Source organism: Hippocampus bargibanti, linkage group LG12 (assembly GCF_051943395.1).
Source record: "Hippocampus bargibanti isolate YZ-2025 linkage group LG12, ASM5194339v1, whole genome shotgun sequence".
In the NCBI taxonomy this organism is placed as follows: Eukaryota; Metazoa; Chordata; class Actinopteri; order Syngnathiformes; family Syngnathidae; genus Hippocampus; species Hippocampus bargibanti.
This window is the reverse complement of record NC_142745.1, coordinates 11,290,318-11,309,964: the sequence shown is the minus strand read 5'-3', so window position 1 is coordinate 11,309,964 and position 19,647 is coordinate 11,290,318. Positions and strand designations below refer to the sequence as shown.

Below are 19,647 nucleotides of genomic sequence, written 5' to 3'. Positions count from 1 at the left end.
TCACTGCTATCAGCTTGAGATCATGAGGATTATTGAATTGGAACGGAATTCCCAGAAGCAACAGGGAAAAAAAAGATCAAAGGAAGATAAACACGATTAATTAAAGCCTGAGAGACAGAATCATCTCTTCGGGACCGTTTATTACCCTTTTTGATGCTCAAAGCATGGGCTTTAAAAACTTTTTTTTGGTATACCACAAAAAAGTGCAACATACAAAGGTGGGGGTGAAATACAGCCACCAGTGTGGTATGCAGGTTTTCGGTTTTTGAGCACGTCTCATTTTGTTTTTGCTGGGTGTCCGTCAACCTCCAAAGCCACGCCTCCGACCTAATTACATTTCAAAGCAGTGGTCCCTAACCTTTTCCCCCCACGGAAAGGATTAATGTCAGACAATATTTTCAAAACAATATGATATGCCCTGCAGGAAAACCGGTATTTTCGTAACATAGTAAGAAACACGAGGAACATCAGATGCGGACGCTTCACGCTCTCGTCTCTATGGCATGCTTGTCTACTTATACGTTTTCCCCATACTTTATACAGTTTTTATCCTTCCAAATAATGTACGGCGTACTACAACCTTTATACGGGATATTTTTTTAAAAACTGTGAACCGACCTTACAAAGACCATCTTGGCTCAAATCCAGTTGATCTCAACTGCCAGTAGCCAACGACAATGCTGCCGCCGATAGCTATTATTGTTACGGCAAACCAGCAAAAGTAACCCTTAAAAGACAACCGACGTCACTTTTTTGTTTCTTAACTGACGTCAGAAAAACGTTTTATAGCCTCTAAAATACCCAAAACACGCAGTATGATATTTTTAGTCAAATGCAAAACACCAATAAAAATGACTTAAAATGTCCAAAATCTGCAAAAAAATTGAGCTGCGAATTGGGCATTTTTAGAAAGTCCCGTCCCCAGTTCGTGACGTGACGCCAAGACATCTTGCATTGCTCGAGAATCAAAACAACGGCTTCAGATTCGGAGAATATGCTTTCTCGTTACACATGCAGTTATGAATATGATTCAAATAGTTCTGAAGAGGAAAGCATACATGTTTGCAATCGATTAAATAATTTATTCCGTGCCATTTTGAGGCAACATTGGGGGGAAATGTATCACCAAAAAAGAGGCAGAAAATGGCGACCAAGCTTTTCCGTACCGTTTATTCCTCATTAGGGTCGCGGTTGGGTGCTGGAGCCTATCTCAGCTGTCTTCGGGCACGAGGCGGGGGACACCCTGAATTGGTTGCCAGCCAATCGCAGGGCACACAGAGACAAACAACAGTCACTCACACACTCACACTGCCTGCCATGCATATTTTTGTAATGTGGGAGGAAACCGGAGGACCCGGAGAAAACCCACACGGGCCCGGGGAGAACATACAAACTCCACACAGGGAGGCCGGAGCGGGCCGCGAACCGGCGACCTCGGCACTGTGAAGCCGGCATGCTAACCCCTCTACCGGGCCGCCCTCGTCTAAATATATCCTTTTTATATATTTTTTTATATTTTTATCACTGCATGCGGTCGGATCAATAAAAGCATAAAGTGCGCATGCGCAGTAAACGGTGCATTTCCGCTTGTGTGAGCGTTTTTTAAAAATCTTTTAAAATAATGTACGGCGTACTACAACGTTTATACAGGAATTGTAATCATTTATAAGGGCAGCTATTAGTCAATGTTGACAGGTATGCAATGGCAATGTTAAAATGTGCTGTCAAAATAACATACACTGCAAATGAAAAGTGGATGAAAAATACGACTCACCATTGCTGTACTTTTTGCTGAGTGGGCTTGGTCCGTGGGAATCCTCAATTATGTAGGACTCCTGATTCAGTTTTATTAAATGTAACCTTCTATTTCTCAAATATCTCCTTGCTGGGTTTATTCGACTTCCCAAGGGAAACTTCTAAGACGTGTGTTTGTTTTTTTTTTTTTTTACTTATTTTGCTAGCTCTTGCGTTTTATTTTAGCAGTGACCTGTCACGTGATCAAGAAGCGTCGCTTTCACCTGTGTCAAGAGTGACATACTGTAGAAGGATATAATAGAGAATCCGAGAATGTTTCAAAATAAAACGACCTCTGATTCAGAAATGAAGGAAACGGAAGTCATGTAAGTTATTTCTTTAGCCCTGCACCAAACGGCCTGTTGTGGATCAATATTACTTCACATATAAGGCGCACCTGCGTAAAAGGCGCAGGGTCATCTTTTGAAGAAGGCTTTTGGGTGTACCTTATACACCAGAAAATATGATAATAATAATAATAATAATAATAATAATAATAATAATAATAATAATAATAATAATAATAATAATAATAATAATAATAATCTTTTCCTTTTGGCTTTTCCCTTCAAGGGGTCGCCACAGCAAACCAGTGTCCTCCATCTTGAGAGGTTTGATCCGCATGTTTGTTTTGGGCAAGCTTTTACGTCGGATGCCCTTCACACAGCCCTCTGTATTTATCCGAGCTTGGGACCGGCATAATAATAATAATAATAATAATAATAATAATAATAATAATAATAATAATAATACATTTTATTTTTAAGCACCTTTCAAAACTCAAGAACACTTTACATTGCAAGACACAACAGAAAATAGAAGGTGTGTATGTTTGTTTATTGCATCATAAGTCAAACACGACATTTATTATATTTTAACATTTAGCAAGATACTTCCTGATTCCTGGAAATAAGAATTTCCAAATAGGTGAAGCATCCCATATGGATTTGAGATGGACTACACAATTTGAGCAAAATAGTGTCGGGTGAAATGGCATAAAGTGATTTAAAAATGTTTTCAAAAAACTACATTTCTGAGAAAAACAATATTTTTTTCAGATGTACAAAACCATGACAATTGTGTTTGCTTTGCTTTGGGTAAGTCAGACAGCTCGTCTGCTCAGTACAAGTGAGTTTATTGCTGCCTGCTGCACACTAACAGACATTCATAAACACATTAGTCATAAATGTAACCCCGCCCATCACCACCACTACCCCCCACCCCCCACTTACCAATAGCACCATTTTCCCTCGAAGATACTTGGTACACACCCAGTGTACTGTGTAAATCATTGTCCCGCTAGCCTGTTAGATCTTCCAGACGGATGATCTCTTATGTTCCCAGAATCTGCTCTTATGCATTCAGAACATGGAAAAAAATGACACCTCATATTGTGAAGGAAGCAGATTCAATAACAAGACCATCTCAAGTGCTTTTGAAAATCCCTGCCAGAAAAAAAAAACGCATCAAGGGAAATAGAATTCCTCGGAATAGGCGACGTCCCATACATGAATGTTATTCATCGGGCTAAGCACGTTTATGAGGTCAGCTTGACATGCATTTTTTTTGCCTGGATACAACAATGCATTTACTTGACACTAACTCCGACAGATTTATGTAACAGCACCAATGGTTTCGTAGCCTTTTTTTTCTTGTATTCTTACACTAGAAAACATATTTGCTTAACTGCATCCGGATAGACAAAAGTCCACAGGCGTTCTGAGAACAGAGCTCGCTTTAGGATTTCTAGGAAAAGGCTTCCCAGTAAGCGGTACCGTATCAGCGCACTTCAGTGCAAACGGCAATGATGAAGACTCTTAAATAGTTGCATGTGTTGTTGGTGCGAAGCCAATCTACCACATGCGTGTGCGCGGGAATATTTGGGGTGGGGGGGAAGTTTTGTTAAGGGGAGGAACTCGCCACGGAAGGCCTTTAAAAAATACAGGTGTTTGCTTGTTTATAAGACTAAAATGCAGTCCACAGGCTTTGAGTATACTTTGTCTATAAACACAGAAATTAAAAATGCTGTATATCAACATCCGATGTGTTGGATTATTCTGATGATTTTTCCATGATAGAAAAGTAGATTTTAAGAGAGTTTAACTGCCGTTCACAAATTTATTCGGGAATTGAAAATATGACATTGAGCGGCATTTCCGAATTACTTCGGGTTTTGTTGTTTCTTGCTTGGGTGCCGATAAAGCGCGGGCCCGACATCTGGGCAGCATTTTGCTTTTTTCTCCTACGTTAGCGCTTTGTTCCAGCTTCAGCTGTTGTTAAACTCTCGCAGTGGAGAAATTTACATTTCATAGCAGCAAGGTTATGAAAGGAAGATGAAAGGAATGAAAGAAGTAGAAAAACAAAATGAGCTGCTGGAAAGACAGCCACTCTCGCGGCACCATCTAGAAATCAAAAGAACAACAAAAAAAAACAACATATATATAAAATACATCATCATACATTGGATTAAAGATATTAAATAATGACGTATGTAAATTGTTCACCAAAAACCTTCAAGGTACATTTGTGATTGTTTTCTCATTAACTCATTCACTGCCATTCCCTGGATTTATTCAAAATATCACATAGAGCGCCATTCCTGAATTTGTCCATGATTTTGGTTTTTCCTTCCTTGGGTGCTGATAAAGCACTTGTCAGACCTCGGGCAATGTTAACACTTTGTTCCAGCTTTGGCTGTTGATAAAGCACCATATAAACCAATATGTATGTATTGCATTGTATTTTGGACATCCACCCTCATTTCAAGCTTAGATAACTCCAAACCCATGTAATTTGGGAATGAACTCTTTTTTATGATGAAAGAAGATTGTCCAAGGTTTCTCATGCTGTATTAAATGTTGATGTAGTCCTAAAACTCAATATTCTGTGGGTCCTAGAATTCGAGTGACAGTGACAAAAACCCTGGCACTGCAGTGGACACATTTTTACACGTTGTCTGGTGGTGAATGAGTTCAAATGGCCTTCATAAAACTTAATGTTACTGTCAGATGACATCAAGTGTAAAAAAATAAATTCTTGTTGATCAAACTGACTCATTTGAAATATTTGGATTATTTCTCTTAGCTTTGATAAAAATATTAGTTTTCCTGTTAAACTATTGCAATCATCAAGGCTACGTTTTAACATTTTAAGAAACTCTTTTTATTTATTTAATTTTGGCTTGACAATAGTTTCAGAGCCAAACCTCAGTGCTCATAAAAGCTTCCAACGCACGCACATGTGATAGTTCCATAATGTTCTGCGTGCCTGTGTTTATGTTCCATGGGAGCCGTGCGGAACATCTTAGTTGTTGGCTCTTTCAACACACTACTCTTTAGTTTTTAAGGGGTACATTGTGTATTTTTCTCCCCAGGATTTAAAACAGTCAGTTGATGAAAAGATTTCTTTCATCTGTACTTCTTTGAAGGTGTCGGAGGTTTCGGTTCACATCCGAAAAGCTTCGTCAGCGAACGGAAATTGTGCTGGTAGCTCTGGCCCTACAATCAGTTGTTTAGCACACAGTAAACATCCACTTTGTTAGCCTAAGAACATAAGTACAAGTCATTTTTTTCAACGTTGTCTGAAAACAAGAAAAAACACAAGAAATTTGTTTCAAGCTTCGGTCAGACCTCTGACAATGTTTTTCCCTCCCACGAGGGAGCGGCATTTACCTTTTGTACAGCCGGCCCCACTTTCAATGCAGATAACTCAATTAAGCTCAAAATGAACTTTTTTTGAAAGTTTAGCCTAAGGTGTCTTACGCTGCATTGATTGTTTATATAGTCCTAAAAGTCAATTTTCTGTGGGTCCTGAAATTTGAGTGAAAATGACAAAAACCCTGGCACTGGAGTGGACACATATTTGCACGTCTGGCAGTGAATGAGTTCAAAGGCCTAAGTAACCACTAGGCAGGAGTCACATACGGCTCCGGAGCCATGTGTTGCCGACCCCCGAGCTAAGATAAGAAAAACAATCTTATCCAAGAAAAGTTACATAAACTTGAGAACTTAACTTAAAGGACAACCGGCACCATTTTTTTGTTTCCTAACTGACATCAAAAAAACGTTTTATAGCATCTAAAATACCCAAAACACGCAGTATGATATTTTTCGTCAAATGCAAAACACTAATAAAAATGACTTAAAGTGTCCCAAAACTACTTCAAAATGACCTCAGAAAGTTTCAGTTTCAGAAGGTCCCGCCCCCTTGTTCGTGACGTCACGCCAAGACGTCTTGCTTTGCTCGAGAATCAAAACAATGGTTTCAGATTCGGAGAAGATGTCTTCTTGTTACTCATCCAGTTATGAGTATGATTCAAATAGTTCTGAAGAGGAAAGCATACATGTTTGCAATCGATTAAAGAAGTCCTTCAGTCTCATTTTGAGGCATCTGGACTCCAATTTAGCGCCCAGAAAATGCACAAGATGGCGCCCAAGCCCTGTTGGAAATGGGCTGATTTGTCTGCTGTGAATTTGTGTCAACTAGTATCAAATAGTAGTATTGGTGCAACACACAATGATTCACCATCGCATTATTTATGTTTTTTTTCCTTCTAATTTCGCAATTAACACGGATCAACACGAAATTTTCAGACCAAAGTACCCAAAATACATTGTGTGTCGCTTTCTCGGTCAGGGGCGTTCCTTCAGTGATGTCACGTCAGGCATCGTCATCAACTCGAAAACAAGACTTCCTGAATATTCAGTGCAAGTCTTAAAACGTAAAATATAGCTATATGCGGTGGAATCTTTGTAAAATACGCTCAGTAGAAGTCATTTGAAGCCATTTTACAAATTATGGACACAATTTGTCTGGAGGCGTTGGTTGTCCTTTAAAGTTAACTAATCTTAGATAGATTGTCTGGCAGTGAATGAATGAATGAATGAATGAATGAATGAAAAAAAGTCTATTTTCTAGTTTGTCCTCACGAGGGTTGCAGCTGACATCGGGCTAAACTAAAGCCTGGATTGCTCACATCTCAAATCATCTTTTATGAGAGAGATACATACGCGAACCGCATTGCCAAACAACCACTCACATGCGCATCCACACGTCGGGAGAAAATATTACACAACAACGAGGAAAACATGCAATCTTCAGACAAGGGAGGCCCAACCGGGTGCTCTCAATTGCAAGGCAGACAGTCATCATGACAAGGTTACGCCGTTACCACTGGCTCGCGAGCAGTAAACTTCCTTGAAAGAAGAAAGCCACAAAATACTGTCTGGGGTTTTTCCATACCGTATGTGAACTCAAAATCACATTTCAACAAAACGCAAGTGGGGTAAGGGGTGAGGTCAGTGAGTGCATGCTCAACCTTATGACGCCTCAGCAGAGAACTGAGGACTGACGCGTTCCAAAACAAGTGGCCCAGGGCCTTTTTAACCTATTCCATTTCCTCGTTGGCACACGTAACAGCGACAGGTTTTCACAAGTGACGCTGCGTCAAAAAGTCTGCCAGTGTTCTTCCACCGAGGGAAATGAGCACTAAAGCTGCCGTTGATATCGGTCCATATGAACTCATTCACTTCCAGACATTCCACTCCAGTGCCAGGGTTTTTGTCATTTTCACTTGAATTCCGGGACCCATAGAATATTGAGTTTTAGGACTACATAAATATCCATTGCAGCATAAAAAAACCTTTGACTCTCTTCTTTCATTAGAAAAAAAGTTAATTCATAAATTATATGTGTCTGGAGTTATATGAGCTTGAAATAAGGGTGGCTGTACAAAAGGCAAATGAGGCCTCTCGTGGCAGGGAAAAACATTGCCAGAGGTCTGACCAGCACTTTATCAGCACCCAAACATGATGTTGTTTCTAGCCACGTTAATTATTGTTAATTATGTACAATTATGTTATTGTTAATTAAATACCCCATTTTAAGCTATTTATATAGCACTTTAACAACAGCTGCAGCTGGAACAAATTGGTAAAATGGAAAAAAGGAACATGCTGCCCCCTTGTGGAAAGGGAAAAAAAAAACATTGCCAGAGGTCTGATCAGCGCTTTATCAGCACCCAAGCACGAAAAGACAAAACCCGAACAAATTCGGGAATGGCGCTCGACATCATATTTTGAATTTCTGAATCAATTTGGAAATGGCAGTGAATGAGTTAATACATTTTTTTTTTTTTTTTAATAATATTGAAATGTATTTCCTTATTGAGTAACTAGATGATTGGTTCAGTTGATTGACAAAACATATCGATATTATTAATCCATTTACGCCAAACGTGTTCATATGAACACAGATGAATTCATTTTCAAATGCATTAATGTTGTGTCTTGCCACGTTAATTATTGTTAATTACGGTATATACAATTATATTATTGTTAATTATATACTCCGTTTTAATCTATTTCTATAACGCTTTAATCCTGTGACTGTAAAGTGTCCTTGACAGTTTTGAAAGTCGCTTAAAAATGAAATGTATTATTATTATGATAACAGCTGCAGCTGTAACAAAGCGCTAACATGGAAAAAGGGAAATGCTGCCCCCTCGTGGAAAAGAAATTATTGCCAGAGGTCTGACCAGCGCTTTATCAGCACCCAAAGATGGAAAACCCAAAATCCAGAACAAATTCAGGGAATGGCAGTTTAATGGGTTCATGAGAAAACAATTAAAAATGTCCCTTGAAGGTTTGTGGTAAACAATTGACATACGTCATTATTTCAAGTGAATGACTAACGTGGCTGGTTGCTTGGTACGCAACTCATCCAAAAACAGACACTCTTGATTAATTGCCTTGTCAAATGTAACCAGTGGGCACAAGTCTGCGTGTCATGAAATCATTTTTCGCTAGTTAGAATTCTATTTGAAGGTTAATTGTTTTAATGTGTCACAGCAGCTGGGATGACACAACGTTTCAGTGTATTAAGTTTACATGCTTACAACGCGCACACACGTACTTTTGCGTTACCGGAAAGTACTCCGTAACCAAGAATTCATTGTGTATCATAGCATCCACGTCATAGTTTCATGAAATAAAATTCATATATCCAGAAACTTGCTTAACCCACTCATTATATAAGAATGGTGGGCCGTCAGGGCCTGCAAAGCATTCTGTGCTGGCCTTAAAATATCAGAATCACGGACTGATGTTAATTATTTTTTTCCCGTGAATTCATATTAAATAATAATTCTAAATTGTTTATCAGCGTCGTTTCATTACTTTTACACTTGTAAAAACTACACATGTTTTCATATTTAAGCATTTAACCAATCACATTTCAGCCATCATTTGTTACCGGGGTCAGAAGTCGACCTGGACGCCTTCACAATCAGTTCTGCAGGCCCTGGAGCATAATTAAGAAAGGTCAGACATTTATTTCCTGGCTAATGGTACCCTCCAGTGTACTTGTAATAAATCACATACACCTCTCTTTTTTCAGTCTGGATTGATTCAGACATAGCACTACTGAAGGCCTAGCGATGAAATCCACGGCCTGCCACTGGCCTATTGGGTATCCAAAGTAGAACAACGAAAATGAAACATGCTAGCTTTGACCAAAGTGATATATTTGCTGAATATTAAACTTAAGATTATATTAAAAAAAATTTAAGTTAGTGTGATAGAACATATATATATATTTATTATTTTTTTTGCTAACGTATTGAATAGTGGGGTTTTCAAATAAGTATTGAAAAATCAAAAACAGTGACCCTCTAAGTGTTTTCATTCAGGTACATTTGTGCTTTAAATAAAATAGTAAATATAAATATTATCTGTTATTTAGTTGTTTTACTTTTATGTAGACATATGTAAGAACTTTTGTGCTAAGTCTATTCTCTTTGTCTTACAATAGCTATCTGGCTGGCTGGCTAGCTATCTAGCTGGCTAGCTATTAGCTATCTATTGGCTTGCTAGGTAGCTTTCTATCTATTTGTCTTACTATTCTACTTGAGTTACTTCCGGGTTGAGTGAACGCTGGCGCGTGTGGCTGCCGCTGCTCACCCACAGAAAAACTTATCCGGTGACTGTCAAGTGACCTTGAGAGTTTTGAAAGGCGCTTATGAATGAAATACGTCTGTGTAAGCTCTCAGTCGTACAGGAGTGGTCCATCGATGAGAAGGTTTCAGATGACGGCTGAAATAACCTTCTCATTTATAAATGAAATGTATTATTTTTATTATAAATGCATTGTGGTAGGTTATCAAGACATTTAAGGATACTGCATCAAAGTAAAAAGTTACAGGTATCAAAATGTTCCCTTAGGCCAGTGGCCACCACGTAGCTCCGCCCCTGTTTCCACATCTCATTCTATGGGTGTTGCTCCTCACTCAACAAGGCACGGATGACTGAAAGGTCATTGAGGTCTTTTCGAGCACAAGCTACAATTCCGTGTACTGTACTATGGCTGAAGAAGAGACACACGGTCAGCTTCATTCAAAATAAACAAAAAAGTAAGATTATGTTCCCACTTCCGGGTTATGATCGCGTGATCGTATGGGGACAATTTATATCATATCACTACACGACAAGGCGTCTGAACCCCCCGCCTTTGCTTGTTGCTGCTCTCTGGTGGTTCGATGACTTAGATAAACAGCCAATATTGATCCATATCAACGACTGAAACGGAAACACGTGCAGTATACGCGGCGATTTTGCACAAGCTAAAGCTAGCAAAGAAAAAAAAAAGCATCGGCACTGTAATGTAGACTTAAGAACATGGCGTCAGCAATTATTAAAACATTGTTTTCCATTCCTTCTACCCATTATCCGAGCCGCGTATTCTTTTTTTCAGGTGGTGGTGTGCTTGTCAAAGTGTACATCCATGGTCCATTTTATTTGAACCCACAGGAGGGGTGAAGAAACGCCCCTGCCAGGCACGACTAGTATCTTTAATGTCAAGGCGGTGAATTCCCAGAATGAAGCCCGCACCGGGGGCGGCTCGGCGGGGCGGAGTCAAAACGCAGGCAAGCTTATTCCTGGAAAGCGGGTAGAGAGAAACCAGCGTTCGATTCTCGGGAGCGCGCGGCGCTTCAACGAACGCAGAAGCCAGCGGGCGGGCGCACAGAACAAGAGGAGGGGCGCGCACACAGAAATGTATCCATTCTTGCACGCGCGTGGATATCGTAATTTTAAAAAAAGAAAAAAAAAACACTACGTGGATTATTCGTCACGAAGAATCGCGTTTGGGGTTGTACGATTGTTTTGTTAAAAAAATGTGCAAGGAGAGTGTGTCGGGGAATCGCTCTGGCGCGTGCTCGTCGTCCGGAGTCAGTGACGTCAGAGCTGCCAGTGCCGAAAGGCGTTCTCAGAATAGACTTCTAGGAAATAGTCAATTTTAAAAAGACAAGCCTTTTCGCTGCGCTCCCTTCGCACATTGGAAGCTCCCGATTCTGGCGACAACAACACTCCACAAATCGAGGGCGCTAAACCGGAATCTTTATTATTTAAAAAGGTACCACCTGGATAAACGTCGTATATTTTGGCTAGCGACAGTGACGCACGTTGATCGGAACTGGTTTTGTGAACCAGCGCGTGTATGTTTTTTTATTCATGTTTTTCTTACGAGTTTTTCTTCAGTAGATTATCTTTGTTTTTTTAAACAAAAAGCGAGGGCTGCGTTACGACTGGAATTGGAGTGTGGTTTGAAGAAGTAGTATGATTCTCTGTGTGCCAGGGTGAGTACATCATGTCTTTGTTTGCTTTTTAACTCAACCGCAAAAGACCTCCGTTCGAATCAAGGATGTAACCAATCTACTATTCGATCGCTTCCATACACACAGTGCTTATTTTAATACAGTAGAATAAGATCGTTATTTATGTATTAATTGTGCGTGCGCTATATGTATAAATTCACCACCACCAATTGCATTAGAAGCAGTTTTCTAATTTGAAAATAGCTAAAGTGATTCTCATCACAATCGCAAGAAGTCCATTGTAATGTAAGTTATTTAGTGATAAATACTGTACAAAGCCGTAAGTATTGGTTCTACCCTTGAACGATTGTATTCGTTTTAAAATTGTGCTTCGATAAGGGATTGTTTACATTTCTAGGGATGATACTCTTTTATATTTGTACTGTGACTTTGAATGCGTGCATGATAAACCAACAAACAATTCCACTCGACCCAAAAACGACAACTCTCGCATGAAGTACATATGAAGGAAATTATGTTTACGACTTAAAAAAATCAAATACGCATTAATTTAGACGTTTAGCGATTAAGTAAGTCTTGGGTATGTTTATACAATTTAAACGGCTATTATTAACGCTCAGTATGAAAATATTTCTGTATTAAAAAAAACGACATACACGAAACTAAATCACCCACGGCACTGGCAAACACGTGCGCATTTTTTACCCGAAAATTAATTTCGAACTTGCAAAAAAAAAATACAAATACATGTACAGTATAATACAGTATACGCATTTACGGGAAACTGTTGGACCCTTGCTGTGTCTGTTAATGACTTTCAAACGGTTTAATCCCAATTTTGTGACGTGATAGGTCGTTTAATAAACAAAATCTTAACAACACATAGTGTAACTCTGATGTGATCATTTGTTCTTTGCAAAGAGAATTTTAACATATATTTTCATCATTTTTGTCCTTATTTGACCTTTTAAAAGTCCAACTACACTTTATGGGGACTTTTGGAAATAAACTCGGCTTTTACCAGTTGTGTTTATAAAAAGCTTTCAAAGCAGCAATGCTTTTTAATATTTTATGACATCTTGACCTTTCATAAAAGACAAAATAACATTGTTGCCATCGGATCAAAACTGTAATCTATTTTTTTGTTGTTGTTTCAATTGATCTCATCACTGTTAATTCCAAAACATACCGACTTCTGTGAACATTCAACTTTTATGACAAATTTTCCTCATGAAGAAGTACAGGGCCATGTTGAAAACTGAATGACACAAATTGATCCTATAGGCAGTTAGCTCTGATGTAAACATTTATTGCATTTGCAAACTGCTATTATTGCATTAGCCTCATCATGACAAAGTTAAACGTATTATATTGTCTCCTGGGAGTAGCCCGTTTGTTGTGTTTGTCACTCGCGGTTACACTGATCTCATTCCAGATGCATTGAAAATTTCAACCAACAAATTTCAGGTTTTGTTTGTTCATGAGTTTACCCTAATAAAGCTATCATGCTATTTTCAGTCCCCGAGGTCTTTTGCCCACTGCTCCAACGACTGAGGCCCCCCACAGGGGCATGCGGGCAGGGACGGTGGCGCCAACGCCTTGCCTGCAGAGCAGCACGTCATTATGGGATCCCACCAAAGATCTTCAGGCCATTGCGAGCAACTTCTGCCACTTAGAAACATCAGGTGTGTTAGATGAGCATCCACCAACTTTTTCCTCACAAAACTAAAATAAAGTAAAACTACTGGATTTTTCCGGTGTGTAAGGCATAACCACAATTAATGGTGTATTTTCAAACTTTTTCCATATATAAGGCGCACCCGGAGTATCAGCCGCAACTTTAATGAATGAAAACAGTTTTACAATTATAATATATAAATACAGTATAAAAATGTTTTCCAAATACAGTGATACCTTGGCTTACGAACGTAATTGGTCCCCAGACAGAGTGTGTAAGGCGAAAAGTGTGTATTCCAAAAATGAATTTCCCATCGGAAACCATTAAAATGACAAATAATCCGTTCCCAGGTCCTCATAATACATAATTTTCTACTTTCTAATTTTCTAAGCCTTATAACTACACAAAATATGCCATATTTTATGTATAAAAATGTGTATAATAATTAAATAAATAAACTGTACTGTATAATAAAGTCGTTTTATTTACCTTTGTGATGGTCGTTGATGGCTTGAAGGAATGGAGTGGCCAGTTTCATCAGCATTAACCTTCTTCTTTCACCATCTTGAGGAATGATCTCTTGTAGGTGCTTTCTCTGTCATAATTGTATCTAGTTCTTCATCAATTGTGTTCTGTTTAGCTGGGTTGATAGCTTTTTGCATCAAGTATACAGATGGCTTGTGCGGGTTGTTTGTGGAGCCTGATTGATGGGATATTTTAACCTTGCAGTCTACACTGTGCCTTTGAACTATCAAAGTTGAAACTCTCTCACTGTCGTCTGTCTGTCTCTTTAATGTTTAAACCACCCCCCTCACTGCTGCGTTCTTGACCAATCATGTGGCTTTAACCGAAGACTGGGGGCGGAGAATAGAGGACAAAAACAGTCGGATGCCATTTTGTTGTGAGAAGAATGGGCTCGTTCACGAACGACACATCAATCATTGAGGCAGCTCTGTGTACGAAAAAGTGTGTATGCCAAGGTAAATTTACGTTCGTATGCCAAGGTAACATTTTAATAAATGTAACGTTCGTAAACCGAAAAGCTCGTAAGCCAAGGGGTTCGTAAACCGAGGTATCACTGCATAAGGCACACCACATTATACGGCGCTACAGTAGATGCTGGGGTAACGTACGGCTTTTTCTACAAGGGGAAATTGAGTCTGTGTAGTCTGACAGTAGTTGCAAGACCAGTTGTACCTCAATATGACATCACATATAAGGCGCACCAGAGTATAAGGCGCAAGGTCATCTTTTGAAGAAAATGAAGGCTTTTGGGTGCTCCTAATACACCAAAAAATACTGTACTCATTTGAAAATGTCATCGAGACATGGAATGTAGAGGGGCTGTTACCTGTGGTTGTCGTACTGCTGGAATGAATTGTTGACACCACAAGAGCCTTATACACGATTGACGGGAGATACAAAATGTGCACACCTGTCAGATGCTTTTATGATTAAAAAATAGAGAGACAGAGAGAGATTTTGAATGTACCCTGTAATTAGTTGATTGTGAACATCGCCACATCCCCAGATGAGGCATTCACACGCAACCAAACTCCTGTAATATCCGGTGTATAAAGCGCGCACAAAAACCTTGATTTTCTTTAAAAGATAGCCCTGCACCTTATATGCAAGTGCGCCTTATATGTGAAGTAATGTTGAGCCACAACAGGTCTCTCAACTACTGTCAGCAGAATTGGATTTTTTTTATATTTATATATTATATCTGGAAAACGTTTTTTATTCATTGAAGGTGCGCCTTACAGTCCGGTGCGCCTTATTTATTGAAAAAGTTTGAAAATATACCATTCATTAGGGGTGCGCCTTCTACTCCGGTGCACCTTATACACCTGAAAATACAGTAAGTCAGATTACAGCTCCAAATGTTTTAATGTATTCATGGAAACATTCAAAAGAGTTGTACAGCGTACAGGCCACATAGTTTTTATTCTTATTATAATTTTTTTATGACCAAAACTTGCCATTTGAACAAGGATGTGTAGATTTTTATCAAATAGTTGACTACATGTGTAAGTGAAAGGGCATGTGCTTGGTAAAATGGACTCAGGGGGTGCTTGGTTATACATTACAACATTTTGAGGTTATGAAGGGTCGCCATTGACTAGTTTGTTCAGCAGCGTAACAAGGATATGTTGCCAATGTTCAGTTGTCACTGTTTTTGCACTTTTTCATTTGATTGTGTTATATTCATGGCTTAAATGTAATTTCCATCTGTTACTGCTATCATAAATTTCCGATTAAGGTTCAAATTTGGGTTAAGCAATAGGAATTGGAAACCAAGACGCCACTTGTATTTGCGTTACGTAATTGTACGTATAGAGTGCTGAGAGGCGATCAATGACATTTGTGTTTCGTCGCCAGCGCAACACTTTTGACACTTTACTGCTACTGGTGTTGTTTATGATGGCTTTACATAATCTAAAAGACAAAGAACACATTCATGGAATTGGATTTGGGCTGTTTAATTTGTTATTTTGTGGCAGAGGCCACATTGCCATTAAAGTTGCCCTCAGTTATACAGTAACTGCGAAATCATAAATGTATAAACTTTGTCATGACTGCCCGTGTTTTTGTTTCTGAACAAATCTGACCAAGACAATCATGGAAAAAATCTTTAGGTATCACATGTCAAAAAGAAAAAAATCATATCATAAATGTTTGAATCTGAGGGGTCTTCTACAGTAGACATTAGAACATGCCAATTTGTCCAAAGTAGCAAAACAAAACCTGGAGTAAAACATGACAAGGTCATCAGAACAAAAAGGTCCAAAGTAGCAAACACAACCATGAGTAAAACATAGGGTCATCAGAACAAAAATGTCCATAGTAGCAAACACAACCATGAGTAAAACATAACAAGGTCATCAGAACAAAAAGGTCCAAAGTAGCAAACACAACCATGAGTAAAACACGACAAGGTCATCGGAAAAGGTCCAAAGTAGCAAACAAAACCATGAGTAAAACCTGACGAGATCATCAGACCAAAAAGGTCCAAAGTGGCAAACAAAACCACGAGTAAAACATGAAAGGTCATCACAACAAAAAGGTCAAAAGTAGCAAACAAAACCATGAGTAAAACACACCACGCTCATGAGTACAAAAAGGTCCAAAGTAGCAAACAAAACCATGAGTAAAAGCTGACAAGGTCATCAGACCAAAAAGGTCCAACGTAGCAAACAAAACCATGAGTTTAACATGACAAGACGAAACAAACCTGATAGGATGAAACAAAATAATGACCTGACACTGAATGGTCGTGCTGGGAATCCTTTTTGACTGCCACTGATTAAAACGACCAACACCTGTGCAGCTATAAGAGGGGCCCTACAGTGCCACTCGTTGGTCGCAAACCGAAACGTGACAATTTGTTTGAAAGACGCTTGAAGGCAGTCAATAAAATACAAATCAAATGTAATAAAAGTGATAATCCGGTACTAACTTCTTGGTTGTTGTGATTACTTGTGCTTCATCAAGATGTGTTCTCCTGCCTCTGCTCTGGCGAAAATTTATCATACTCCATATTTGATCAAATCGACTGGATGAAAAATCCATCGATGTCACAGATATGAAAAAAAATAAACTCCAAATCCCATTGCGTGACAATGTATTCGAGACTGGGCGCGATTCATAACCTCAAAAATTGTTGTAACGTCTCAACCCGAAGCCTCTCGGCATTATTTCCAGATTTTGGCTCTTTGACAATTGTTCTTTAGTCATCTCACATGACAATGATTTCAACTTTTGAGGCATATTTTCCAAGAATTTTTGGATGGATCACTTTGTCAATTGAATGTTTTGAATGATATCCTAACATGGCGGCACGTGTGCAGGGTGGTACTGGGGAGCGATCAGTGCGGCCCAGGCGCACGGTGCACTTCAAGAGGCCTCTGAGGGGGCTTTCCTGGTCCGAGACAGCAGCCACCCTTTATACATGCTCACCCTCTCCGTCAAGACGGCCCGCGGCCCCACCAGCATACGTATCCAGTACAGCTGCACCCGCTTTTTACTGGACTGCAGCTCGCCGGCTCGGCCCAACCTGTCGTCCTTCCCCAACGTCCCCAGCTTGGTCCAGCACTACATGGGACCGGATAGGAGCTCGGAAGACGACGACGGGGGCACAGCGGCCAATGAGGCGACTTCCAAAGTGACCATTCAAGAGGCGTCGGCGTCTGTGGTGCTAAAATTAAGGCGGCCCGTGTATAAACCGCAGAGCCTGCCCACCTTGCAGCACCTTACCCGGCTGGTCATCAACAGGCATTCGGAGCGCCATGACCAGCTACCACTCCCGAGGCCGCTGCTGCGTTTCTTACAGGAATACCCCTTCAAGGTATGAGGGCTTATCTCAACTTCAAAAGAAGGACAAATACACACAAACCGTTTCACTTTAACCCGCCCCCTCACAAGGAAATGACATTTGCTGCTTCAGAACTTTGGACACAGGGTCATTATTATTATTTTTTTAAAGGTGTAGAAGTTGATATCAGCGCGCGTGAGTGCGTGTGTGCATGTGTGTATGACTGTGCGCTTATATCATTTGGACTGGATTGTATGAGATGTACATACACTGATTCCATTTACGTAACTTTGCTGTTTTATTTTTTTTTTCAGTAAAATCCTTTTTCTACCTTTTACATGTGCAATGTGTTTTTTTTACCATTACATTTTTAACCATGGCTAATAAAAAAATACATAAAATATTTATAATTACGGTTTTTCAATAACATACAGTATGTTTAGCTTTGGAAATAAGCAAACAAAAGAAACCAATCCAAAACAAGTGACTACTCCTCTGCACAAAAAAACAAAAAGATGACTTCAAAATCAAGGTCAAAGGTCTTTCGGGCCAATATGCTAGCTCTACTACTTCATCACAAACATACAAATTTTACCAACAATTGTAAAAATGTTATTATAGTACCACTCATGGGTGCGGGCTTCCTTGGTTGTACGCATGTGATAGAGATTAGACAGAATAAGAAGTTATCATCTTTAAAAGTTTCATGCTGTTATATGCTTAGTCAACACTTGTGACTCGAATACACAATTGAAGCAGACAACCTGGGGTCAATCAGGTCAACAGACACAGCAAGTTAAGCTGTCAGCTTCATCTCGGACATCTGGCCTTGCACAGAATTTAGTACTTGGGATACTCCTTTATCACCAGTTATTTCGGACTTGAACATCCTGCACAGGAAGAGCTCATTAGCCAGGTTACAAATTTATCAGCTCATGGAAAAGACAATGTTTTATTGCTTACAGCTGTTGGGGCTCAGTACGTTCCAGGGGTATTGTATTATAATCAAGAAAACTACTACTTTACTAATGTATCACTTTAATTTGCATGTACTCTCAATAAATAGCTTGGCAGAGGGCCGCAGAATTCAGACGTCTGTCATGAATGGCTGCGTCTCCTGCCAGCAGTAGGGACAATCTTTCTGGTTTCAAGTCTTTGCCCACAGTATATGACTGTCATATCTCTGATAGCATGGAAGGGTGAAAAAAAAACACAGTTTAGTTGTATTTAACTTTTAACTGCTAAGGATTAGCATACAATTTGTAAGAATTGTGTATTTTTATATTTATTTTTTCTGCAGGTATTTTTTTTAATTAAAACTTAAATTATCATATAAATATTTTTTTTCATTTTTCCATAATATCAAATACTTGTGTTTTAGGAATAAAATGTCTGTCTGTCTGTCTTTTCATGAACACATAGGCCTAATATGCTACTGTATACAATTTTAATAATGCTAGTGGTACTTGTGAGAGACAAGTATTTTTTTAGGTGGTTCTCAGAGTAAAAATTTGTCATACGTGTTGGTAGAAAATGACAAAACAATTCTGTTTATTTGGATATTAGTGACGCTTTGGTGGTCGGGAATTTTAATAGGAATAATTTGAATATTTTTTCCAGAGCATACATGTGTACGATTTGTGGGTGAAAGGTGAAAAAAAAATCCTATGAGGTTTTTATTTGTTTTTAGAATTGCGTATTATATGCACGAACGTTCAAAAGTTTGATGTCACCCGCAAACCACGTGCTTTTTGAAAGAAAAGCATAATTTACATTCACTGGCAGAATTTGTAAAATATGGGCAATTATTCGGAAAATATCTTTAATGACTGAAAGGGGGACCATCTTGTGATTTTCTTTCTTTCTTTGATGACCATGCGATTGCAAAATACGGTACCTAGTTTCGTTTGAATCTTTTTTCCATCCAAATATTGCTTTTCTTGATCTCACAGCCACAACTGTTTATACACTACAATTGAAAACCTTGGGCTCATTTGGAAATGTCTGACTTGTTTTTTTAAATAGAATGTTTCTTTCTCAATGAAGATAACATTACATTAATCACACCAAAAAAATGTGCTAAATTTTTTTTTTTTTTTATAAAGGACATTTATATGTGATCCCCAGATTTTTAAATGCCAGCGCATATACTGTATATGAAGTGGTCTAATTGACCACAGCCTTAGCTCGGCCGTGCATGTATATGAATATAATAATAATAATAATAATAATAAATAAATTTCATTTATA

The 19,647-nt window shown here is 39.0% G+C and overlaps 1 protein-coding gene across 1 annotated transcript; it reads left to right on the top strand.

Annotated features, from left to right (window-relative positions):
- The first annotated feature begins 10,761 nt into the window (after positions 1-10,761).
- Positions 10,762-17,732, top strand: cisha (cytokine inducible SH2 containing protein a). The gene is made up of 3 exons (XM_089010092.1): positions 10,762-11,425; positions 12,923-13,089; positions 16,934-17,732. Exons 1-3 carry the CDS (start codon positions 11,406-11,408, stop codon positions 17,434-17,436), a joined length of 690 nt encoding a protein of 229 aa, XP_088866218.1. The 5' UTR covers positions 10,762-11,405; the 3' UTR covers positions 17,437-17,732.
- Positions 17,733-19,647: the final 1,915 nt, after the last annotated feature.